The sequence below is a fragment of the Zootoca vivipara genome, chromosome 2 (genome assembly GCF_963506605.1).
Source record: "Zootoca vivipara chromosome 2, rZooViv1.1, whole genome shotgun sequence".
NCBI lineage: Eukaryota > Metazoa > Chordata > Lepidosauria > Squamata > Lacertidae > Zootoca > Zootoca vivipara.
Window position 1 is genome coordinate 3,205,791 of NC_083277.1, and position 25,269 is coordinate 3,231,059.

Genomic DNA, 25,269 nt, shown 5'->3' on the forward strand with positions numbered 1-25,269 from the left:
ACATAGAGATTTCTCAGGAGACAGATGAGGTGATCAGGCACTCCCATTTCTTTAAGAACTTGCCATAGTTTGCTGTGGTCGACACAGTCAAAGGCTTTTGCATAGTCAACGAAGCAGAAGTAGACGTTTTTCTGGAACTCTCTAGCTTTCTCCATAATCCAGCGCATGTTTGCTATTTGGTCTCTGGTTCCTCTGCCCTTTCGAAATCCAGCTTGCACTTCTGGGAATTCTCGGTCCACATACTGCCTAAGCCTGCCTTGTAGAATTTTAAGCATAACCTTGCTAGCGTGTGAAATGAGCGCAATTGTGCGGTAGTTGCAGCATTCTTTGGCACTGCCCTTCTTTGGAATTGGGATGTAGACTGATCTTCTCCAATCCTCTGGCCATTGCTGAGTTTTCCAAACTTGCTGGCATATTGGGTGTAGCACCTTAACAGCATCATCTTTTAAAATTTTAAACAGTTCAGCTGGAATATCATCACTTCTACTGGCCTTGTTATTAGCAATGCTTTCTAAGGCCCATTTGACTTCACTCTCCAAGATGTCTGGCTCAAGGTCAGCAACCACACTACCTGAGGTGTACGAGACCTCCATATCTTTCTGGTATAATTCCTCTGTGTATTCTTGCCACCTCTTCTTGATGTCTTCTGCTTCTGTTAGGTCCTTACCACTTTTGTCCTTGATTATGGTAATCTTTGTACGAAATGTTCCTTTCATATCTCCAATTTTCTTGAACAGATCTCTGGTTTTCCCCATTCTATTGTTTTCCTCTATTTCTTTGCATTGCTCATTTAGGAAGACCCTCTTGTCTCTCCTTGCTGTTTTTTGGAAATCTGCATTCAGTTTCCTGTATCTTTCCCTATCTCCCTTGCATTTTGCTTGCCTCCTCTCCTCCGCTATTTGTAAGGCCTCGTTGGACAGCCATTTTGCTTTCTTGCATTTCCTTTTCCTTGGGATGGTTTTCATTGCTGCCTCCTGTATAATATTACGAGCCTCCATCCATAGTTCTTCAGGCACTCTGTCCACCAAATCTAAATCCTTAAACCTGTTCCTCACTTCCACTGTGTATTCATAAGGGATTTGATTCAGATTGTATCTTACTGGCCCAGTGGTTTTTCCTACTTTCTTCAGTTTAAGCTGGAATTTTGCTATAAGAAGCTGATGATCTGAGTTACAGTCAGCTCCAGGTCTTGTTTTTGCTGACTGTATAGAGCTTCTCCATCTTTGGCTGCAGAGAATATAATCAATCTGATTTCGATGCTGTCCATTTGGTGATGTCCATGTGTAGAGTCGTCTCTTGTGTTGTTGGAATAGAGTGTTTGTGATGACCAGCTTGTTCTCTTGACAGAACTCTATTAGCCTTTGCCCTGCTTCATTTTGAACTCCAAGGCCAAACTTGCCAGTTGTTCCTTTTATCTCTTGATTCCCTACTTTAGCATTCCAGTCCCCTGTAATGAGAAGAACATCCTTCTTTGGTGTCATTTCTAGAAGGTGTTGTAGGTCTTCATAGAATTGGTCAATTTCACTTTCTTCAGCACCGGTAGTTGGTGCATAAACTTGGATTACTGTGATGTTAAAAGGTCTGCCTTGGATTCGTATCGAGATCATTCTGTCATTTTTGAGATTGCATCCCATTACAGCTTTTGCCACTCTTTTGTTGACTATGAGGGCCACTCCATTTCTGCTACAGGATTCTTGCCCACAGTAGTAGATATGATAGTCATCCGAACTGAATTCGCCCATTCCCTTCCATTTTAGTTCACTGATGCCCAGGATGTCGATATTTATTCTTGTCATCTCATTTTTGACCACATCCAGCTTACCTCCACTCATGGTTCTTACATTCCAGGTTCCTATGCAATATTTTTCTTTACAGCATCGGACTTTCCTTTCGCTTCCAGGCATATCCGCAACTGAGCGTCCTTTCGGCTTTGGCCCAGCCGCTTCATCAGCTCTGAATCTACTTGTACTTGTCCTCCGCTCTTCCCCTGAGCGGAGTAGGAAGGATAAAAAGGTGTGAGAACCCAGGGCAAATCTCCATGGAGGTGTGCTGGGTTTGTTTGTTGTTGTTTTATTTTCAAGTTTGTTTGTTTTTGTTTTTAATTTAAGGCTTTGTGCCTGTCTTTGCAAAGCCGGCCTCCTGCACTTTCTGAAAGGCCTAGAAGAGGTCATTACATCATGACCTCCCTACCTTGCCAATGACCATTTCAGGAAGTGTGGAAGTCCAGGAATCTGTGGCATTTCAGAGAGTACTAAGAGGGGTGTTTGTTTGGTTTGGTGGTTTTTTTAAAAAAAGGGGCCTGGTGATTCTTTCTTTAAAAAAAAAAGTTGCTACAGGGATGAGTGTGGAAAAGTTGGGACTTTGTTTGTGATTCTAAAGCTTGGACAATTTAAAAATAAATAAATTAACAATTTCAAATTCTGTGCTTTTCATTCTTCCTATAATACATCTGTGTTTGAAATGATTGGCGGGGTGGGGGGGTGGGGCAGAAGGTGATCTCGCCTAGGGTGCAAAAAACCCTAGCACCGGCCCTGGTCCTGCCAATGCTGGCTTCGATCCCTCCCCCAGGGATGCTTCCTTTCCTACCTAAGCCCCCCAACTTCCTCTGCCCTCCACCCCGAGTCTCCCCTTTGCCCAGAGGCCCCCCTGGCCGGCTCACCCTTCGTGCCAAATCTCTCCCAAGCGCCCCCACCTCTCCATCCGGAGGAGCCTCACAAGAAGAGCAGGGAAGGGGGAGAGGAGGGAGACGGGGGGGGTCTCTATCCAGGCCTCTCTCGCCTCCTTTAACCCTTCCATGGACTCCCCATCTCTAGACAAAAGGGACCCACCAAGCCGCTTCTTGGTACGCAGCCGGAGTCAAAAGCGCCCCAGGGATTCCTTCCAGGGGGAACCCGTTATTCGCAGAGGGGCGCGGAATTGAGGCCTCGGTTCAAGTCTCAGCCCTTCCACAGAAGGGAGGGGGAGGGGGAGTACTCGCATACTTTCCTTTTATCCCTCCCCATCGCCCTCAATCCTGCCCTCCTTTCCCAGCTGCCCTACAGAACAGGGGGAGGAACAGTGCATCCTTCTCCCCTCCTCACAACCCCAAACCTCCCCCCAATATAAAGATATAGTTTGCACCTCTTTCTCCTCCTCCTCTGCAGAGCTGCTCCTCTTCCGGGAATGTGGATGGCGGCCCCTCCCCCTCCAACCTCGGCTCCCCCTCCCCCCTCCCATCCTTCCTGCCTCTCTAGGAAGCAGAGCTCACTGACCCTTGGGGAGGAATGAGTGACGCCTCCCTCCCAGTAGACACAAATTCTCCTCCTTCCAAACAAGCTCTGAATATCCTAATTAAAAAATTCCTTCAGTAGCACCTTAAAGACCAACGAAGTTTTTATTTTGGTATGATGCACACGAACCTCATCCCAAAATAAAAACTTAGTTGGTCTTTAAGGTGCTACTGAAGGGATTTTTTTATTTTGCTTCGACTCAGACAAACACGGCTACCTACCTGTAACTAGAACTCTGAATATCCTGTTTCTTTCCAGAGAAGGTCCCAGGTTCGATCCCCGGAGATGGCAGGGAATGACACTTCCCCCCCCCAAAAAAAAACTCCGAAAAAGTCCTCCGGGGCACAGCTTCCATTCCCCCTTTACCTCTTTTAATCCCTTGCCGGGAGAGGGGAGGGGGGTTCCGTTCATTTTCACACCCATTTGGGTGTGAAATGGGTGTGAAGCAGGGTCGTGGCGTAGGGTGTCCCCGTTACAACAGCCCTGCAAAGTAGACCGGAGTTGTTACGCACGTTTGGGGCTTGGAACAGTACCTTTCGACAACCCTAAAGGGTAGTCCAGAGTCCTTATTACGGGTGCCTTTAAAAAATAGGGGCTGGTGTTTGGACTTGGGCTTTGCTAATGAGCGGGGAGGAGCGCAGCTCAGGGGCAGAGAAGTTGTACCCCTCTTTCGGCTCCCCGCTATGAGGGCGAGACCCCCTCCTGATTCGCACCAGGATCCTGAAATGCAGGCCAGGCAGCGGCGCCAGTTCTGCTTCCGCTTCCCAGGCTCCCCTTCTGGCTCCCCTCGCGACGGATCCCCCCATTTCCTCCAGCAGGAATTCTTGGGGCACTCCGGGCTTCTGGCGAGTGCGCCTTTCGTATCTTTCAGTGAGGGAGAGAAAGAGAGGGAGTCCATGGAAGGGTTAAAGGACACAGGAGAGGCCTGGATAGAGACCCCCTCCCTGCTCACCTGTGCTTGGGAGAGACCCTAGGGCTGATGGAGGAGGAGGAAGTTGGGGGGCTGAGGGAGGAATGGGAGCAACGTAGGGGGAGGGAAGCCCAGCAGCACATTGGCAGCAGGGAGACCTTAGAGAGTCATCTCCATCCTGGGCGCTGGCGGGGGAATGTGCGGATTCTAGGAAGAGTTTTTCCCCTTGTGCTATCAAATTGTTAAAGTTGTAGTTGTGTAGTGGAAGGGGAGGCCAGTTGTTTTTTTTTGGGGGGGGGGTTCCTTTGTTGTGCTATTGTATTGTGAGTGGAACAGTGTTTGTATAAGGTACGTTTACATTTCAATGTAGCCGAAGCAAAATTCCAAGTATGTTTGGTACTTGGGCAATAAAACTATTCTTATTCCTATTCCTGTTCTCATCCTGAGGTAAAGTTCTGAAACCGAGGTACAAATTCCAGATTAGCAGAGTTTATAACCTGAAGTGTTTATAACCAGAGGTGTTTATAACCAGAGGTACCACTGTACATAACTTTTGGAAGACCTCTGAAGGCATTTTTTGTGTTTGACATTTTCTTATCTTTTATATTATGCTGGAAGTAATATATGGGTGTGGTAACAACAACAACAACAACAACAACAACAACATGTCCCTTTGTCATGTCAACAAGATTAAACAGATGCATGTTGGGCCAAAAAAATATTAATTTCACAGAGAGACTGATGGGGAGGAGGTGAGGGACCAGGAGCGAGACCTTGGGGTCATGTTTGGTAACTCAGGGAAGATGTTGACCCCATGTGCAGTGGCTCGGAAAAATGCAAATCCCACAACTGGGGGTGTTTATGGAAGGGATTGGAAATACACTGTATGGATTAATTGCGGAAGATTGTATTTTGAGGAGAATAGTGATCTGATAGGGAGTTCTGGCTCTGCATTCCTGTGTTTTATTACTCTATCTCTATCCCTTGCAAACAGTCTTTGATGTGTTATCTATTGACAAATGAACCGCTTGGTAAAAGACTCAGATGTATGGCCTGGCTTTTACCCTTTGATGCAAAGTGGCCTAGCTAAGCCAGTCTGGCCATAAAACATGAGCACAGCCTGTATATAATATCTAGATTTTTAGCATGGCAATAAGGAGTTTGCATCTCAAGCTACCAGGGGGCAGAAAGTGCCGAAGTGACCCCCAGGTAGCTTGAGATGGGAACGTATATTTTTCTTGCTGCTCAGAAAAAAATCTGTAAAACGTCTCACTCACTTCCTCTTGTATTGCTTCTGAATCTAATAAAAGAACCATTTTGCATTTAGCAAAACATACACCTGCCACTATCCTAATGGTCTCATGCAGATCTAGGGTGTGAACGCATTTGGAGTACTGTGCACAGATCAGTATTTGGGACCTTTTAGTTTGGAGAGAAGACGAGGAAGGAGCGACTGATCAGATAACATGGAGAAAGAGGATATAGAAAAGTCCCCCCCCCTTTCATAAAACTAGAACTCATGGAATCCAATGAAGCAGGAATGGTGGAAGATTTAGCAGAGCGAAAAGAGGGGTCTCCCCCCTCCTCTGCATCCAGCCAGTCCATGATGGCAACAGCAACAATAAGATAATTACATCAATAATACACATTGTGCTCTGCTGCCAGGAGGACTCTGTCGGATCATGTCCAGTTGAAAAGGTGGAGGGAGGCTTTCCACCCTCTGGGCCCAGAGGTGGCTCCTGCCTTGGGGCAGCTGGTGGATTTGGAGGAAGTTGACCCTTAGCACTCTTGGTTTGGGACCTGCCTTCCTTCCACATTATAGTCATCCATATTGTTTCTCCCCTGTGTCATTTTGGGGACAGCATTCTACACACACTTGTGTCACCGTGCCCCCCGCCCCACCCCGGCAGCACATTGCTTTGAGATGCTCTGGTACAGCCCCTTCTTCCCTGTGCCCACTTCCCTCCTCATGCAAGACGTGCAGCTGGGAACAGAACCTTTCCTGTTTAGGCCACTAAATACCCCTTTTATTTCTCCTGTCACCAAATATATCTATACACAATATATCTATAAATCAAAAGAAAAGGTGAGGGTTTCAAGATGACCGTCGGCGCTTTCAGTTTTTTATGTGTCTTCATGGTTCCATTATTGCAATTATAACAGTGGGAGTGATGCTGCTGTTCCTATAATATTAATCTAACTCTGCTTCCAAATCAACACCCCCAGTCTCAGCCCCACTTTGTGCAACTCTCCATTCCCAGATACAAACATTTCCACCTCCCTCCACCAAACACCAGAACCAGCTCACTCTCAGTCCATCCTCATTCAGAAGCAACACTCCAGAGACTAACACACTCCTCCTCCCTATATAACAATACATTAAATATTATATTATGCTTACTATTGTGAAATGTCCTCTTCATTACTTTAAATACATGTCTAGACAATGTTACATACAAACAACAGAAACTCACATACGCTGCATGCATTTAAGATTGATTTCCTGTTGTTGATGTGAAATAAAGTGTCAACTCAGAGAAACACGTTCTACACTCTAAGTGGTTGCACCCCATGGAAGTCAGTAGATGTTTTGGAAAAGCATAATAACCAAAGCAGATCCCACACTACTTCTATTTAAACCATTTCTCTTATTTGAGTTAATTGATGGCTTGTAGAGTTTCCAGCCTTACAACTCTTACCCCTCAGAGTCTTTTGATGGTTTCTAAGACTTTCCTCTTCATGGATCAATGCCTTGTCGTGGCGAAGGGGCTTGAATAACTCAGAGAAGCTATGAGCCATGCTATGCAGGGCCACCCAAGATGGACAGGTCATAGTGGAGAGTTTTGACTAAACGTGTGAGGGGGAAAGGGTACAGAGAGCCCCCCCCATCCTGAGGAGCAGCTCCTCCACCAGCAGTAGCGCCAGCGGGGAGGGGGAAGAGACCAGTGAGCTAGGAGGAAGGAGACGGGGCTCTAGTAGCATAGGAGAGCCCCTGCTGCATGTGGGAGAGGAAGAGCGAGAGGGGAAAGAGGGGGAGAAGGAAAGCATGGAAAGGAGACATTTTTCCCTCCGGTTCCGGAATTACGCAGGAGGAGATTTGGGGTGGCCAGACTCTTATGTTGGAAGAAGACGCGGAGCGCGCCATTCCAGGGTTCTGGGTCAGACTAAGCGGATGTATCCTGTATAGCTCTAGCACTGAAAATAGCCTGCACTTAATAGAAGCATGAAAAGGCAAAGGTCTGGAGAGTCGTTATTCTAGAGCAGTCGCAACGCACCGCCTGTGACAAAACGTGATCCACCTGGAGAAGGAACTGGCAAGCTCCAGTATCCCTGCCAAGAAAACTCCATGGACAAAGACAACAGGCATATAAAAGTTATGACGCTGGAAGATGAGCCCCTCAGGTCGGAAGGCGTCCAACATGCTACTGAGGAAGAGCAGAGGACAAGTACAAGTAGATTCAGAGCTGATGAAGCGGCTGGGCCAAAGCCGAAAGGTCACTCAGTTGCGGATATGCCTGGAAGCGAAAGGAAAGTCTGATGCTGTAAAGAAAAATATTGCATAGGAACCTGGAATGTAAGAACCATGAGTGGAGGTAAGCTGGATGTGGTCAAAAATGAGATGACAAGAATAAATATCGACATCCTGGGCATCAGTGAACTAAAATGGAAGGGAATGGGCGAATTCAGTTCGGATGACTATCATATCTACTACTGTGGGCAAGAATCCTGTAGCAGAAATGGAGTGGCCCTCATAGTCAACAAAAGAGTGGCAAAAGCTGTAATGGGATGCAATCTCAAAAATGACAGAATGATCTCGATACGAATCCAAGGCAGACCTTTTAACATCACAGTAATCCAAGTTTATGCACCAACTACCGGTGCTGAAGAAAGTGAAATTGACCAATTCTATGAAGACCTACAACACCTTCTAGAAATGACACCAAAGAAGGATGTTCTTCTCATTACAGGGGACTGGAATGCTAAAGTAGGGAATCAAGAGATAAAAGGAACAACTGGCAAGTTTGGCCTTGGAGTTCAAAATGAAGCAGGGCAAAGGCTAATAGAGTTCTGTCCAGAGAACAAGCTGGTCATCACAAACACTCTTTTCCAACAACACAAGAGACGACTCTACACATGGATATCACCAAACGGGCAGCATCGAAATCAGATTGATTATAATCTCTGCAGCCAAAGATGGAGAAGCTCTATACAGTCAGCAAAAAACAAGACCTGGAGCTGACTGTAACTCAGATCATCAGCTTCTTATAGCAAAATTCCAGCTTAAACTGAAGAAAGTAGGAAAAACCACTGGGCCAGTAAGATGCAATCTAAATCAAATCCCTTAAGAATACACAGTGGAAGTGAGGAACAGGTTTAAGGATTTAGATTTGGTGGACAGAGTGCCTGAAGAACTATGGATGGAGACTCGTAATATTATACAGGAGGCAGCAACGAAAACCATCCCAAGGAAAAGGAAATGCAAGAAAGCAAAATGGCTGTCCAACGAGGCCTTACAAATAGCGGAGGAGAGGAGGCAAGCAAAATGCAAGAGAGATAGGGAAAGATACAGGAAACTGAATGCAGATTTCCAAAAAATAGCAAGGAGAGACAAGAGCTTAAATGAGCAATGCAAAGAAATAGAGGAAAACAATAGAATGGGGAAAACCAGAGATCTGCTGTTAAGGTGCTACACCCAATATGCCAGCAAGTTTGGAAAACTCAGCAATGGCCAGAGGATTGGAGAAGATCAGTCTACATCCCAATTCCAAAGAAGGGCAGTGCCAAAGAATGCTCCAACTACCGCACAATTGCGCTCATTTCACACGCTAGCAAAGTTAAAATTCTACAAGGCAGACTTAGGCAGTACGTGGACCGAGAACTCCCAGAAGTGCAAGCTGGATTTCGAAGGGGCAGAGGAACCAGAGACCAAATAGCAAACATAGGCTGGATTATGGAGAAAGCTAGAGAGTTCCAGAAAAACGTCTACTTCTGCTTCATTGACTATGCAAAAGCCTTTGACTGTGTCGACCACAGCAAACTATGGCAAGTTCTTAAAGAAATGGGAGTGCCTGATCACCTCATCTGTCTCCTGAGAAATCTCTATGTGGGACAAGAAGCTACAGTTAGAACTGGATATGGAACAACTGATTGGTTCAAAATTGGAAAAGGAGTACGACAAGGTTGTATATATTGTCTCCCTGCTAATTTAACTTATATGCAGAATTCATCATGTGAAAGGCTGGACTAGATGAATCCCAAGCCGGAATTAAGATTGCCGGAAGAAATATCAACAACCTCAGATATGCAGATGACACAACCTTGATGGCAGAAAGTGAGGAGGAATTAAAGAACCTTTTAATGAGGGTGAAAGAGGAGAGTGCAAAATATGGTCTGAAGCTCAACATCAAAAAAATCAAGATCATGGCCACTGGTCCCATCATCTCCTGGCAAATAGAAGGGGAAGAAATGGAGGCAGTGAGAGATTTTACTTTCTTGGGCTATTTGATCACTGCAGATGGTGACAGCAGTCACGAAATTAAAAGACGCCTGCTTCTTGGGAGAAAAGCAATGACAAACCTAGACAGCATCTTAAAAAGCAGAGACATCACCTTGCCTACAAAGGTACGTATAGTTAAAGCTATGGTTTTCCCAGTAGTGATGTATGGAAGTGAGAGCTGGACCATAAAGAAGGCTGATCGCCGAAGAATTGATGCTTTTGAATTATGGTGCTGGAGGAGACTCTTGAGAGTCTCATGGACTGCAAGAAGATCAAACCTATCCATTCTTAAGGAAATCAGCCCTGAGTGCTCACTGGAAGGACAAATCGTGAAGCTGAGGCTCCAATACTTTGGCCACCTCATGAGAAGAGAAGAATCCTTGGAAAAGACCCTGATGTTGGGAAAGATTGAGGGCACAAGGAGAAGGGGACGACAGAGGACGAGATGGTTGGACAGTGTTCTCGAAGCTACCAACATGAGTTTGACCAAACTGCGGGAGTCAGTGCAAGACAGGAGTCCTTGCGTGCTATGGTCCATGGGGTCACGAAGAGTCGGACACGACTAAACGACTAAACAACAACAACAAGACTTAAACTACAACTGAACCTCTATAGACTTCCCTAGCACTTATATGGCTGTATGAGTTTGTTGATGAATTCTAAGCTTTCCACTGACAGTGAAGCTCTTTCCGCACTCCATGCATTTAAATGGTTTTTCCCCAGTGTGGGTTTGTTGATGGTTTCTAAGGTTTCCACTCTGACTGAAGCTCTTTCCACACTCCATGCATTTAAATGGTTTCTCTCCTGAGTGAATCTGTTGATGAATTCTAAGGTTTCCACTCTGACTGAAGCTCTTTCCACACTCCATGCATTTATATGGTTTCTCTCCTGAGTGAATCTGTTGATGGTTTCTAAGGTGTCCACTCTGACTGAAGCTCTTTCCACACTCTATGCATTTAAATGGTTTCTCTCCTGTGTGATTTCGATGATGTGAATTCAGGTCTCCACTCTGACTGAAGCTCTTTCCACACTCCATACATTTAAATGGTTTTTCCCCAGTGTGGGTCCGTTGATGGTTTCTAAGGTTTCCACTCTGACTGAAGCTCTTTCCACACTCCATGCATTTAAATGGTTTCTCTCCTGAGTGAATCTGTTCATGGTTTCTAAGGTTTCCACTCTGACTGAAGCTCTTTCCACACTCTATGCATTTAAATGGTTTCTCTCCTGAGTGAATCTGTTGATGGTTTCTAAGGTGTCCACTCCAACTGAAGCTCTTTCCACACTCCATGCATTTAAATGGTTTCTCTCCTGTGTGAATCCGTTGATGGTTTCTAAGGTGTCCACTCTGACTGAAGCTCTTTCCACACACCATGCATTTAAATGGCTTCTCCCCCATGTGAGTCCGTTGATGTGTTCTAAGGTATCCACTAGTAGTGAAGCTCTTTCCACACTCCATGCATTTAAATGGTTTCTCTCCTGTGTGAGTCTGTTGATGACTTCTAAGGTTTCCACTCTGACTGAAGCTCTTTCCACACTCCATGCATTTAAATGGTTTCTCTCCTGTGTGAGTCCGCTGATGCCTTCTAAGGTGTCCACTCTGACTGAAGCTCTTTCCACACTCTATGCATTTAAATGGTTTCTCTCCTGTGTGATTTCGATGATGTGAACTCAGGTCTCCACTCTGACTGAAGCTCTTTCCACACTCCATACATTTAAATGGTTTCTCTCCTGTGTGAGTCCGTTGATGAATTCTAAGTTTTCCAGTCTGACTGAAGCTCTTTCCACACTCCATGCATTTAAATGGTTTCTCTCCTATGTGACTCCGTTGATGAATTCTAAGTGTTCCACTGTGACTGAAGCTCTTTCCACACTCTATGCATTTAAATGGTTTCTCTCCTGTGTGATTTCGATGATGTGAATTCAGGTCTCCACTCTGACTGAAGCTCTTTCCACACTCCATACATTTAAATGGTTTCTCTCCTGTGTGAGTCCGTTGATGAATTCTAAGTTTTCCACTCTGACTGAAGCTCTTTCCACACTCCATGCATTTAAATGGTTTCTCTCCTGTGTGAATCCGTTGATGCCTTCTAAGGTCTCCACTCTGACTGAAGCTCTTTCCACACTCTATGCATTTAAATGGCTTCTCCCCCATGTGAGTCCGTTGATGTGTTCTAAGGTTTCCACTAGTAGAGAAGCTCTTTCCACACTCCATGCATTTAAATGGTTTCTCTCCTATGTGACTCCGTTGATGAATTCTAAGTGTTCCACTGTGACTGAAGCTCTTTCCACACTCCATGCATTTAAATGGTTTCTCTCCTGTGTGAGTCCGTTGATGACCTCTAAGGTGTCCACTCTGACTGAAGCTCTTTCCACACTCTATGCATTTAAATGGTTTCTCTCCTGTGTGACTCCGTTGATGAATTCTAAGTGTTCCACTGTGACTGAAGCTCTTCCCACACTCTATGCATTTAAATGGTTTCTCTCCTGTGTGAGTTCGATGATGTGAATTCAGGTCTCCACTCTGACTGAACCTCTTTCCACACTTCATACATTTAAATGGTTTCTCTCCTGTGTGAGTCCGTTGATGAATTCTAAGTTGTCCAGTCTGACTGAAGCTCTTCCCACACTCCATATTTTCAAATAGTTTCTCCTTTCTCTTTCCACACTCCATGTATTTAAATGGCTTCTTCATTATTCACATTGAACATGGCCCCACAGAATTCTGACTGCCTTCTTCATTGTCTGGTTTGGAGGGCGAAGTGGGGAGGAAATCCGATTTGTTTTCTACGAGGAGAAGAAAGGAATATTAGCACCTGCTCTTATTTTAACATCTCATATATTCTTTCCTTTCCCCCCTATGTTCCACATTTTTGGGAAATGGAAATGAACTAATGTGAAATAATGGTAATGCATCAATGGTCTTCAATGTCTGTATACTAATGCACAGAGCATGGGAAATAAACAAGATGAACTTGAGCTCTTGGTACAGCAAACTAAATATGACATAATAGGCATCACTGAAACCTGGTGGGATGAGTCTCATGACTGGAATGTAGTAATAGAGGGATACAATCTATTTCAGATAAATAGACCAAACAGGAAAGGAGGAGGAGTAGCGTTATATGTCAGGGATGTGTATATCTGTGAAGAGATCCGGGATTTAAAACTTCAAAGCCAAGTTGAGAGTATCTGGGTCAAAATTAAGGGAGAGAGAAATAACAGTGATCTCATTGTGGGAGTTTACTATAGATCCCCAAGCCAAACTGAGGACACAGATGATGCCTTCCTGGAACAGATGACCAGGCATTCAAAAGGAGGCGAGATAGTAGTAATGGGGGATTTCAACTATCCTGATATTTGTTGGATGTCAAACTCAGCCAAGAGCATAAGGTCGAACAGATTCCTCACTGGCCTTGCAGACAATTTCATTGTCCAGAAAGTGGGAGAAGCAACAAGAGGATCAGCCATTTTAGATCTGATCCTAAACAATAGTGATGACCTGGTTGGTGTTCTGGGTGGACAAGAAGGACACGCCCCAGAGGAGGCTTGTCATGGACTTTAGGAGGTGAACAGCTTAACGGAACCAGTGGCCTTCCGTATGCCCAGGGTGGACGATCTGCTGGCAGCGGTACGACGCGGTAAGATTTTCACCAAGCTGGACCTGAGAGGGGCGTACAACCTGGTCAGGATCCGGGAAGCGGATGAGTGGAAGACCACGATGTTCACACCGCTCAGTGCTTTTGAATATTTGGTTATGCCTTTTGGGTTGCAAGGGGGCTCAGCCTGTTTCCAAGCCTTCATGCACTACATCCTGGGGTCCCTGCATAGCTGCCAAGTTCCGGACGTAAAGATCCGGGATCGGCAGCGCGCATGACTGGAAGTTGCGTGACGCAACTTCCGGTGGCGCTTCGCCCTTCTATGGGCACCAGAAAATGGCGGCGTCAGTGCCGGAAGTCGCTTCCGCGCATGACCAGAAACACGTAAAAGCGACTTCCGGCGCTGGTGCCGCCATTTTCTGATGCCCATAGAAGGGTGAAGCGCAACAGGAAGTCGCGTCACGCAACTTCCGGTCATGCGCGGAAGCGACTTCCGGCGCCGGCATTTTCTGGTGCCCATAGAAGGGCGAAGCGCAACCGGAAGTCGCGTCACGCAACTTCCAGTCATGCGCGGAAGCGACTGCCGGCGCTGCCATTTTCTGGTGCCCATAGAAGGGCAAAGCGGCACCAGAAAAATGGCCGCCGGCCGAAGCCGATTTAAGGGACAATACCGGGATTTAAATCTAAATGGGAGACCGCTGGGAAACGGCAAGGATACGGGATACTTGGCAGCTATGGGTCCCTGCTCTTCAAGAACTGTGTCGTATTTTTGGATGATATCCTTATTTATTCAAATGACCCCATCCAGCACGAGAACGATGTCCGAGAGGTCTTGCAGTGTCTCAAGGAGCACCACTTATACGTGAAACTGGAGAAGTGCAAGTTTCACACCAAGGAGGTGGAATTCCTGGGCTACAAGCTATCGGACAAGGGGCTGGCAATGGACAAGGACAAGGTGCAGGCCATACTTGACTGGCACAGCCCCAGGACACGCAAGGATGCCCAGCGCCTGCTGGGCTTTGCCAACTTCTACAGGAAATTCATCAAGAACTTCTCCCATGTCACAGCGCCCATCACAGACTGTTTGAGAGACAAGCAGAAGTTCAGGTGGACAGAAGAGGCGCAAGCAGCTTTCGAGAGCCTGAAGAAGGTGTTTGCAGCAGAACAGCACCTGTTTCACGTGGTGCACGACGCTCCGCTGCCCCTGGAAACTGATGCGTCTAATGTGGCGGTGGGAGGGATCTTGTTGCAACTGGATGCCAACAGGGAGTGGCAACCGTGTGCGTTCTTCTCCAGGAAGTTGAACAAGGCAGAACGTAATTACACGGTTTTTGACAGGGAGCTTCTGGCCATACATGCCTCTATGAAACACTGGAGGCATTTTCTAGTGGGAACCAGGCACCCCATTCAGGTGTGCACGGACCACAAGAACCTGGAGTTTTGGAGAACGGCTAGGGTGCTCAACCAAAGGCAAATACGGTGGGCAGAGTTCTTCTCCCAATTCAATTTCTCCATCCACTACATACCGGGCGAGCAGAATGTCAGGGCGGATGCCCTGTCGCGTAAGCCAGGGTACGTGGAGGAAGAGCAGCTGCTGATGCCCTGGCACATCTTTTCCCAGTTGGCCTGGACCTGCGGGGGGGCGGTGGTGGGTGAATAATAAATCAAGAGACTGACGGCCAAGGACGAGTTTGCCCAGTGCATGTTCAGGGAACTGGGGGAGGGCAAGGGACAGGACAGAGGCTTTGTGGAAAAAGGGGGTTGCTTTTCCACCAGGGGGCGCTGTACCTACCCACCATCGCTCTGAGAGGTAAGGTCCTCAAGCAGATGCATGACAGTCCCACAGCAGGACATTTTGGGAGGGACAAGACCATGTCCCTTTGTCATGTCAACAAGATTAAACAGATGCATGTTGGGCCAAAAAAATATTAATTTCACAGAGAGACTGATGGGGAGGAGGTGAGGGACCAGGAGCGAGACCTTGGGGTCATGTTTGGTAACTCAGGGAAGATGTTGACCCCATGTGCAGTGGCTCGGAAAAATGCAAATCCCACAACTGGGGGTGTTTATGGAAGGGATTGGAAATACACTGTATGGATTAATTGCGGAAGATTGTATTTTGAGGAGAATAGTGATCTGATAGGGAGTTCTGGCTCTGCATTCCTGTGTTTTATTACTCTATCTCTATCCCTTGCAAACAGTCTTTGATGTGTTATCTATTGACAAATGAACCGCTTGGTAAAAGACTCAGATGTATGGCCTGGCTTTTACCCTTTGATGCAAAGTGGCCTAGCTAAGCCAGTCTGGCCATAAAACATGAGCACAGCCTGTATATAATATCTAGATTTTTAGCATGGCAATAAGGAGTTTGCATCTCAAGCTACCAGGGGGTAGAAAGTGCCGAAGTGACCCCCAGGTAGCTTGAGATGGGAACGTATATTTTTCTTGCTGCTCAGAAAAAAATCTGTAAAACGTCTCACTCACTTCCTCTTGTATTGCTTCTGAATCTAATAAAAGAACCATTTTGCATTTAGCAAAACATACACCTGCCACTATCCTAATGGTCTCATGCAGATCTAGGGTGTGAACGCATTTGGAGTACTGTGCACAGATCAGTATTTGGGACCTTTTAGTTTGGAGAGAAGACGAGGAAGGAGCGACTGATCAGATAACATGGAGAAAGAGGATATAGAAAAGTCCCCCCCCCCCTTTCATAAAACTAGAACTCATGGAATCCAATGAAGCAGGAATGGTGGAAGATTTAGCAGAGCGAAAAGGGGGGTCTCCCCCCTCCTCTGCATCCAGCCAGTCCATGATGGCAACAGCAACAATAAGATAATTACGTCAATAATACGCATTGTGGTCTTCTGCCAGGAGGACTCTGTTGGATCATGTCCAGTTTCAAAGGTGGAGGGAGGCTTTCCACCCTCAGGGCCCAGAGGTGGCTCCTGCCTTGGGGCAGCTGGTGGAATTGGAGGAAGTTGACCCTTAGCACTCTTGGTTTGGGACCTGCCTGAACCTCCTTCCACATTAATACTCATCCATATTTTTCTCCCCTGTGTCATTTTGGGGACAGCATTCTACACACACTGAACCACTGTGCCACCCCCACCCCCACCCCCACCCCAGCACATTGCTTTGAGATGCTCTGGTACAGCCCCTTCTTCCCTGTGCCCCCTTCCCTCCTCATGCAAGACGTGCAGCTGGGAACAGAGCCTTTCCTGGTTATGCCACTAACCACCCCTTTTATTTCTCCTGCCACCAAACAATATATCTAAAAGAACAGATGAGGGTTTCAAGATTACCTTCGGCATATAAATAGGTACTTTCAGTCTTTCTGTGTCTTCATGGTTCCATTATTGCAATTATAACAGTGAGAGTGATGCTGCTGTTCCTATATTGTTACTCTAACTCTGCTTACAAATCTCAGCTCCACTTTGTGCAACTCTCCATTCCCAGATACAAACATTTCCAACTCCCTCCACCAAACACCAAAAACCAGCTCACTCTCACTCCATCCTCATTCAGAAGCAACACTCCAGACTCACACACTCCCCCTCCCCATCTAACATTAAACATTATATTATGCTTACTATTGTGAAATGTTACCTCCATGACTTTAAATATCAAATCAAACTTTATTTGCGTAGCCGACAGGCCATAGCATCAAAAGGACAAACACTAACAAAAATACATTACATATATGGTTACCAATAAAACCTATTAAACCTATTAAAACCCAAGGTAAAAGCTGGGTTATCATTCATCGATGTCCCTCTGGTTCCAGGCCGGTTAAGTGTAGAGCCCAGCCAAATTGAAAGATTGTGAATATAGCCTCAGGGGGATGGTCAGGACAAGGAGAAAGATAATAATAACCAAATAAAAGGTAAAGGGACCCCTGACCATTAGGTCCAGTCGTGACCGACTCTGGGATTGCGCGCTCATCTCGCATTATTGGCCGAGGGAGCCGGCGTATAGCTTCCAGGTCATGTGGCCAGCATGACAAAGCCGCTTCTGGCAAACCAGAGCAGCACATGGAAACGCTGTTTACCTTCCCGCTGTAGCGGTTCCTATTTATCTACTTGCACTTTGACGTGCTTTCGAACTGCTAGGTTGGCAGAAGCTGGGACCGAGCAACGGGAGCTCACCCCGTCACAGGGATTCGAACCGCCGACCTTCTGATCAGCAAGCCCTAGGCTCAGTGGTTTAACCAGCAGGGGGTAATAAATAAAAAGAAGTTAATAATCTCATTCCTTAAAATTTAACATAAATAAAATGATGATATTAATAATACTTATAAAATCCTAGATGGGGAATCCGGGTGCCTGCACTGCTATCATTCAAATAGCGGCTCTCAGTCTCATTGCTCTCTCGATAAATCTGGCAACCTTCTCTGTTATCGAGCTGTTCTGGTTGGCTAGGAGTGAAAACAATTTGGCTTCACATGAGCGGCCTGGGATGGCAGATAGGATCAGCGTGATGGTCTCATCCCTCAGATCTTTATATAGGGAGAAAGACAAGAGAACGTGTGACACAGTCTCTACGTAGCCGGATCCACAGGGGCAGAGCCGGTTCTCGATTGGAATTTTTTAGTATCTACCTTCGAGAACAGCTGAGGGTAACATATTTAGTCTGGCCAGCATAAAGGCCCGTCTAAATTTTGGGATAATTAGGTTAGACAGATATGGTGCCCGAGAGTCAAAGTGGGAGGGGGGCATAAAAGCATACCAGGAACTAAATTTCTTAATAGAGGCCAGATTATTCTGCAGTTCGATGCCCTTCAGGCGTTGGTCAATAAGGGTTTTTGCCCTGGGGAGACCCATTTTAAGTAAGTGCTGTGCTGGGAGGCCACATGTCGTAGGGCCGCGTTTGGTGCACATGGTGGAACGGCTAGAATCCGTCTTAAGAATGTAGATTGGACAGTTTCAAGTGTGCTGCAATGATTTCCCGTCCAGATTTGGGCCCCATAGAGTAACTGTGCCAAAGGTTTTGCTTGAAAAACCTCTAGTGCTGCTGGAATATGCCTCCCTCCCTTCGTATAGTAGAAGCGAGACAGTATCTTGGCGCAGGTAGGTAGCCGTGTTGGTCTGAGTCGAAGCAAAATAAAAAAATTCCTTCAGTAGCACCTTAAAGACCAACTAAGTTTTTATTTTGGTATGAGCTTTCATGTGCATGCACACTGAAAGCTCATACCAAAATAAAAACTTAGTTGGTCTTTAAGGTGCTACTGAAGGAATTATTTTAGTATCTTGGCGCTTTGGGATGCTTTTTCCCTAGCGTATTTATGATGAGCCTCCCAAGACCCTGTTGATCTTTTGACCTGTTCTATTGGCCGATTGTCCATCTCCCATCTGTGTGATCTGTGTCTCCTAGCAAAGACCATGACTTTGGTTTTTTGGTGATTTACCACCAGTTGATCTCTCCTGCAGTAGGCTGCGAATTCTCTTAGTAGCCTTTTGAGGCCTACTTTAGTTCGTGATAGGAGAACCGCATCGTCCGCATAAAGGAGCGCTGAAATTGATTTTTCGGCCAGTTTTTGTTAGGTATTTGACCATGTCATTTATATATAAATTGAATAAGGATAAGGCCCGGGCCAAAATGCAGCCCTGCTTGACTCCTTTGGTGGATGGTACAGGGCCAATTAATTGCCCATTAACTGAGGTTCTTACATACAGCTTGGAGTCTTTGTATAGGCTTTTTATCAAGAATAGTAATCTTTTGTCAATGCTGGAAGTGTTTAATTTGGCCCAAAGTTTGACTCGTGGAATCGAGTCAAAGGCTGCCTTCAGGTCAATAAAGGCTGCGTATAGAATCCCACGTGTTTTCTTGACATATTTGTCGATGAGATGTGCTAATACGAAGCAATGGTCAATTGTTGTTCTGCCCTGTCTGAAACCGGCTTGCTCCTCTGCCAGAACTGCCTCGGTTTCCATCCAATCAATTAATTTAGTGTGGAGGTGTTTGGCTGGGGATAGATAGAAGGCTAATGGGCCTGTAGCTTGCTGGATCTGCCATAGGACCCTTTTTATAGATAGGGATGATTACCGCCTCTGTCCAGCAACCAGGGATTGTGTCTGTTGAATCAATGTATGTAAATATTGACGCCGTTATAGGGGCCCACAAGCTAATATTGATCTTCATGAGCTCTGCCGGGATGTGGTCTATGCCCAGGGCTTTGTTGTTTTTCAATTGGGCAATTAATTTCCCAACCTCCTCTATGGAAACAGGAGGCCAATGTGGTAAGTTCTCGGAGTGAGCACTTGGGTCGTTGTGCTGGACTTCCTCATCGTAGAAAAGGGTTTGAAAATATTTCATCCACTCCTGGGGTTCTACAGTACATGTGGGACCGATCCGCTCCTGACTGACTAAGTCGGCTGCTTTAACTGCCCCAGGTAAAATGCTGTTTATAATAGTCAGCAGGTGCCTCACACGGTCTGTCCCTGTGCAAGGGCCCAGTGGTTTTGGATAGTTCGCGAATACGATCTTTTCCGGGCTTAGGACCAGGGTCCATTTTTTATTTATACAAGGGGCTTTGAATTCCAGCAAGTTCCTGTCTATGTTAGAAATTCCCGACTTACTTCTGTTTACAGTTACGACAGGGGCCCTAAGTGGATTCAAGACGGCAGCATCCAAGTGTGGTTTGGTTGCTTTTGTCAGGCCGGGCGGACACAAGGGAAGAACAGCCGTGGAGGGGTTTTTTTCTTTGAGCGTGCTTGGAGAATTATTTTCACATATGGGAGGGGGTTTGGTCTTTGGTGAGTCTTTCTTGTCTATCTCTTTGGTGCCTTGCGCTTTGGTTTTTTTTTTGTGGATATAAGAGGTGATGATAATAAGTTGAAGAGTTTCTGCCACTGTTTTTTACTGATATGTTGGGTTCTTCTCGATGCCTTAAATTTTTTGATGTTTTTAGTTTTCTTCGTCTTGGGTTCCGGTTTTCTTTTGCGTGAGTTCTTTTTACGTGGTATGTGGATTCTAGTGTCTGAGTCTGGAGTCTGATCTGTGACTCTTTTTGCCTGTTTGAAATTCTCCACAAGTGTCAGGAGTAGGCCATTCGTTACTGCTAGGAAATTTTTTATATTGTGGAGGTCTGTGCGTATCTGATTTATTTGGTCATGTAGCTGGTCACCTCTCTCTTCTAAACTGTTGGCATTCGCTGTAGGCTGAGGGACCTTGCTGGTTTTTCCTGAGATTCTGAGTTGATTTTTGAAGATTGAGGTCATTGGAGTTAGGGGAATTACTCGTCATGTCGTTCTCAGCTAGGGCAAGTTCCTGTGCCCAGCTCATGGAGCAATTTGGGCTTTCATGATCAGTTTGTAACTCTTTGTGCTGTATTGACCAATCCAGCACAGTAGGGACAACTTCTTTTAGGGTGTTCTCGCACTGTGGATTGTTATTCCCTTCTTTATGAGGGAAATAATTGGTGATTTTACTTTGCCTCCTTCGGGGCTCCAACTCTCCCTGTGGTGATATTGGCGCAATTCCCAGGTCCATATAGTTCTTTCTTGTAAAGACCATTGTGAGGGACAGGGGATATCGGGAGGTCCCTCCCATCTTGAGCTCCAGCCCATCTCCGAGCGCTGGGGAAAGCAGGGAGAGTTCCGACTCAAGCGGAGAAGCAGGAAGTGGTGTCCGAGGCTCAGGCAAGGTAGCAGAGCCACTGCCCAAGGTGGGACAGGAAGGGGGGAGCAAGGGGGGAAGGCCAATCCCACCGACTCCGGAATTGCGCAAAAAACGTCGGGGGAAAAGGCTGGGTCTCCCCAAGCTTTTGTGCTGGAGAAAAACGCGCCAACCTCCATTCGGAGGTACTGCAGAAGACTGATAAGATGTGTCAATCTCTGTAAATAGCACTGCCTTTAGCACTGTAAATACACAGCACCAATAAAAGAATAAAATGCAGAGCTGTGTGGAGTTGTTACTCTGAAGTAGCCCACCCAGGCCACTGTGACAACCATATTGAGTATGGGGGGGGGGAGTAATTGGGAGCAGTTTGCTAGAGTCTCTTAGTCCCGGGGGTTTAAACTTTTTCCTCCCCCTTCAATTAGGTTGATCACGAGCAGACGTGACAGATTATGCATGCCTGTCTTCCAGTTTCCCGCCTTCAAATCTCAGGCTACAGCTTGTTTTACATGCAAGGTTTCATGCTTGTCCCTCAGCTTGTTAGAGCCTCCAGGGTTATTGCTCCCAACTTTCCACCTTAAGTTCTCAGCTTAAGGCTTCTGATGCTTGCTGTCCTATGGAGCCTTCCCCCTTATATATACAAGCAGAAAAAGTTGAGAATGTCTCCAATACCCTGATAGACCCTCAGAGGTGTTGTAAATGGCTATTAAATCAGGAGGGTTTGTTGCAGCAGAGGAAAAGGGCTTGTGCCGGGGGATAATTGTGAAGCAGAACTTGCCTTTAGTTTCTTGGATATTCGGCCGCTCCTTCTTTCTTGGCGTCCTCCCAGGAAGGAGTATCTTCTGATAAGCGGCTTTGTAGATTTAATAGCTAGTTGTAAGTTACCAAACCAAATTCAGGTTAAAAATAATAAGGTTTGTAAGCCTTATAGACTGATAGAAAGTTAATGAGAATTGATAAAAACTGATAAAACCACATTACTAACGCGGAGCTCAGAATGGGGCTGCTGCTAACGACGCCATCTTGGCTCCGCCTCCATTACTTTAAATACATGTCTAGACAATGTTACATACGAAGAGCAAAAGCTCACATACGCTACATGCATTTTAAGATTGATTTTCTGTTATTGATAGGAGAGGAAATGTCAACTCAGATAGAACCAGCTTCTATACTCTAAAAAGCATTCCATAATAACCAAAGTAGAATCCACACTCCTCCTATTTAAACCATTTCTCTTCTTTGAGTTAATTGATGGCTTGCAGTTTACACTCTTCCCTAGGACTTATATGGTTTCTCCCCTATATGAGTTTGTTGATGTTCTGTAAGAACTCTACTCTCAGTGAAGCTCATTCCACACTCCATGCACTGAAATGGTTTCTCTCCCGTGTGACTCCGTTGATGAATTCTAAGGTTTCCACTCTGATTGAAACTCTTTCCACACTTGATACACTTAAATGGTTTTTCTCCCGTGTGACTCCGTTGATGAATTCTAAGGTGTCCACTCTGACTGAAACCCTTTCCACACTCAATACACCTAAACGGTTTTTCTCCCGTGTGACTCCGTTGATGAATTCTAAGGTGGTCACTCCGACTGAAACGCTTTCCACACTCGATACACTTAAACGGTTTTTCTCGTCTGTGACTCCGTTCATGAATTTGAAGCTGTCCACTCTCACTGAAGCTCTTTCCACATTCCATGCATTTAAATGGTTTCTCTCCCATGTGACTCTGTTGATGAATTCGAAGGTTTCCACTCTGACAGAAATTCTTTCCACACTCCATGCATTGAAATGGTTTCTCCCCAGTGTGAGTCCGTTGATGGTTTCTAAGTTTTCCACTCTCAGTGAAGCTCTTTCCACACTCTATGCATTTAAATGGTTTTTCTCCCGTGTGACTCCGTTGATGAATTCTAAGGTGTCCACTCCGACTGAAACTCTTTCAACATTCCATGCATTCAATAGGTTTCTCTCCCGTGTGACTCCGTTGATGAATACGAAGGTTTCCACTCTGACTGAAGGTCTTTCCACACTCCATGCATTTAAATGGTTTCTCTCCTGTGTGTGTTCAATGATGTGAATTCAGTTGCCAACTCCTACTGAAGCACTTTCCACATTCCATGCATTTAAATGGTTTCTCCCTTGTGTGACTCCGTTGATGAATTCTAAGGTGTCCACTGTCAGTGAAGCTCTTTCCACACTCCAGACATTTAAATGGTTTCTCTCCCATGTGACTCTGTTGATGAATTCGAAGGTTTCCACTCTGACTGAAATTCTTTCCACACTCCATGCATTTAAATGGTTTCTCCCTTGTGTGACTCCATTGATGAATTCTAAGCTGTCCACTGTCACTGAAGCTCTTTCCACATTCCATGCATTTAAATGGTTTTTCTCCCGTGTGACTCCGTTGATGAATTCTCAAGTGTCCACTCTGCCTGGAATTCTTTCCACACTCCATGCATTCAAATGGTTTCTCCCCTGTGTGAGTCCGTTGATGAATTCTAAGGGTTCCACTCTCACTGAAGCTCTTTCCACACTCCATGCATTCAAATGGTTTCTCCCCCGTGTGAATCCGTTGATGGTTTCTAAGGTTTCCACTCACACTGAAGCTCTTTCCACACTCGATGCATTGAAATGGTTTCTCCCCCGTGTGAATCCGTTGATGAATTCTAAGCTGTCCACTGTGACTGAAGCTCTTTCCACACTCCATGCATTGAAATGGTTTCTCTTCTGTGTGAGTTCGATGATGTGAATTCAGTTTCCCACTCCGACTGAAGCTCTTTCCACATTCCATGCATTGAAATGGTTTCTCCCCCGTGTGACTCCGTTGTTGAATTCTAAAGTTTTCACTCCTACTGAAGCTCTTTCCACACTCCATGCATTGAAATGGTTTCTCCCCCGTGTGACTCCGTTGATGAATTCTAAGCTGTGCACTGTGACTGAAGCTCTTTCCACACTCCACGCATTGAAATGGTTTCTCCCCCATGTGAGTCCGTTGATGAATTCTAAGTTTTCCACTGTCAGTGAAGCTCTTTCCACTCTCCATAGTTTCAGATTGTTTATCCTCTCTCTTTTCACACTCCATGTATTTAAATGGTTTCTTTGTTATTCCCATTGGACATGGCCCACCAGAATTTTGACTGCCTTCTCCATTGTTTTTTTCATGACCGGGGGGGGGGGGAGAGAAACTCCTACTTGGTTTCTAGGAAGAGAACAAAGGAATATTTGTTGTTGTTGTTGTTTAGTCGTTTAGTCGTGTCCGACTCTTCGTGACCCCATGGACCAGAGCACGCCAGGCACTCCTGTCTTCCACTGCCTCCCGCAGTTTGGTCAAACTCATGTTCATAGCTTCGAGAACACTGTCCAACCATCTTGCCCTCTGTCGTCCCCTTCTCCTAGTGCCCTCAATCTTTCCCAACATCAGGGTCTTTTCCAATGATTCTTCTCTTCTCATGAGGTGGCCAAAGTATTGGAGCCTCAGCTTCACGATCTGTCCTTCCAGGGAGCACTCAGGGCTGATTTCCTTAAGAATGGATAGGTTTGATCTTCTAGCAGTCCATGGGACTCTCAAGAGTCTCCTCCAGCACCATAATTCAAAAGCATCAATTCTTCGGCGATCAGCCTTCTTTATGGTCCAGCTCTCACTTCCATACATCACTACTGGGAAAACCATAGCTTTAACTATACGGACCTTTGTCGGCAAGGTGATGTCTCTGCTTTTTAAGATGCTGTCTAGGTTTGTCATTGCTTTTCTCCCAAGAAGCAGGCGTCTTTTAATTTCGTGACTGCTGTCACCATCTGCAGTGATCAAGGAGCCCAAGAAAGTAAAATCTCTCACTGCCTCCATTTCTTCCCCTTCTATTTGCCAGGAGGTGATGGGACCAGTGGCCATGATCTTGGTTTTTTTGATGTTGAGCTTCAGACCATATTTTGCGCTCTCCTCTTTCACCCTCATTAAAAGGTTCTTTAATTCCTCCTCGTTTTCTGCCATCAAGGTTGTGTCATCTGCATATCTGAGGTTGTTGATATTTCTTCCGGCAATCTTAATTCCGGAATATTACACACATCAATTAGCACTTGCTCTTATTTTAACATCTCGTACATTATCCTGTCCTGCATATGTTCTAAATTTTTAGGAAAGGAAATGAAATAATCTTAAATAATGGTAATGCATCATCAGTCTTTCCTAACCCTTAATCAACTTTAATGAAGCAGCATTATCTTAGAATATGGTTAAACTGTGGGGATTACTTTTTATAAAAAGTGGTTTCTGACAGGAAAGGGAGCTGCTGTCCATGAACCTGCCCACTATTCATCAGGGTCTTAAGTTCATCATGAAGTTCTTCATCCTCTGCAAAATAATTCCCCACCCTTGCCGAGTGTG

General features: G+C 45.7%; 2 protein-coding genes and 1 pseudogene across 3 annotated transcripts in view; all 3 read right to left on the bottom strand.

Annotated features, from left to right (window-relative positions):
• LOC132591272 (zinc finger protein 91-like) overlaps positions 1-25,269 on the bottom strand; it is a 56,285-nt gene that overhangs the window by 19,306 nt on the left and 11,710 nt on the right. Inside the window, exons 2-3 of one of the 2 annotated variants that reach the window (XM_060269128.1) lie at positions 10,349-12,460; positions 8,295-8,307 (exon numbers count right to left, since the gene is read on the bottom strand). In XM_060269128.1, the coding sequence (XP_060125111.1) occupies positions 8,295-8,307; positions 10,349-12,368 (2,033 nt within the window). In that variant the 5' untranslated portion in view covers positions 12,369-12,460. Of the gene's footprint in view, positions 1-6,184; positions 12,461-25,269 lie in introns of those variants that run through there. The other variant, XM_060269125.1, reaches the window with a different exon arrangement.
• LOC132591315 (zinc finger protein 239-like) lies at positions 22,165-22,935 on the bottom strand (annotated as a pseudogene).
• LOC132591289 (zinc finger protein 239-like) lies at positions 22,935-24,184 on the bottom strand. Its single transcript, XM_060269307.1, has one exon. It carries the CDS (start codon positions 23,998-24,000, stop codon positions 22,954-22,956), a length of 1,047 nt encoding a protein of 348 aa, XP_060125290.1. The 5' UTR covers positions 24,001-24,184; the 3' UTR covers positions 22,935-22,953.

Coding starts and splice junctions, on each gene's coding strand:
- LOC132591289 (XM_060269307.1), bottom strand. CDS start 24,000: ATGGGAATAACAAAGAAACCATTTAAATACATGGAGTGTGAAAAGAGA.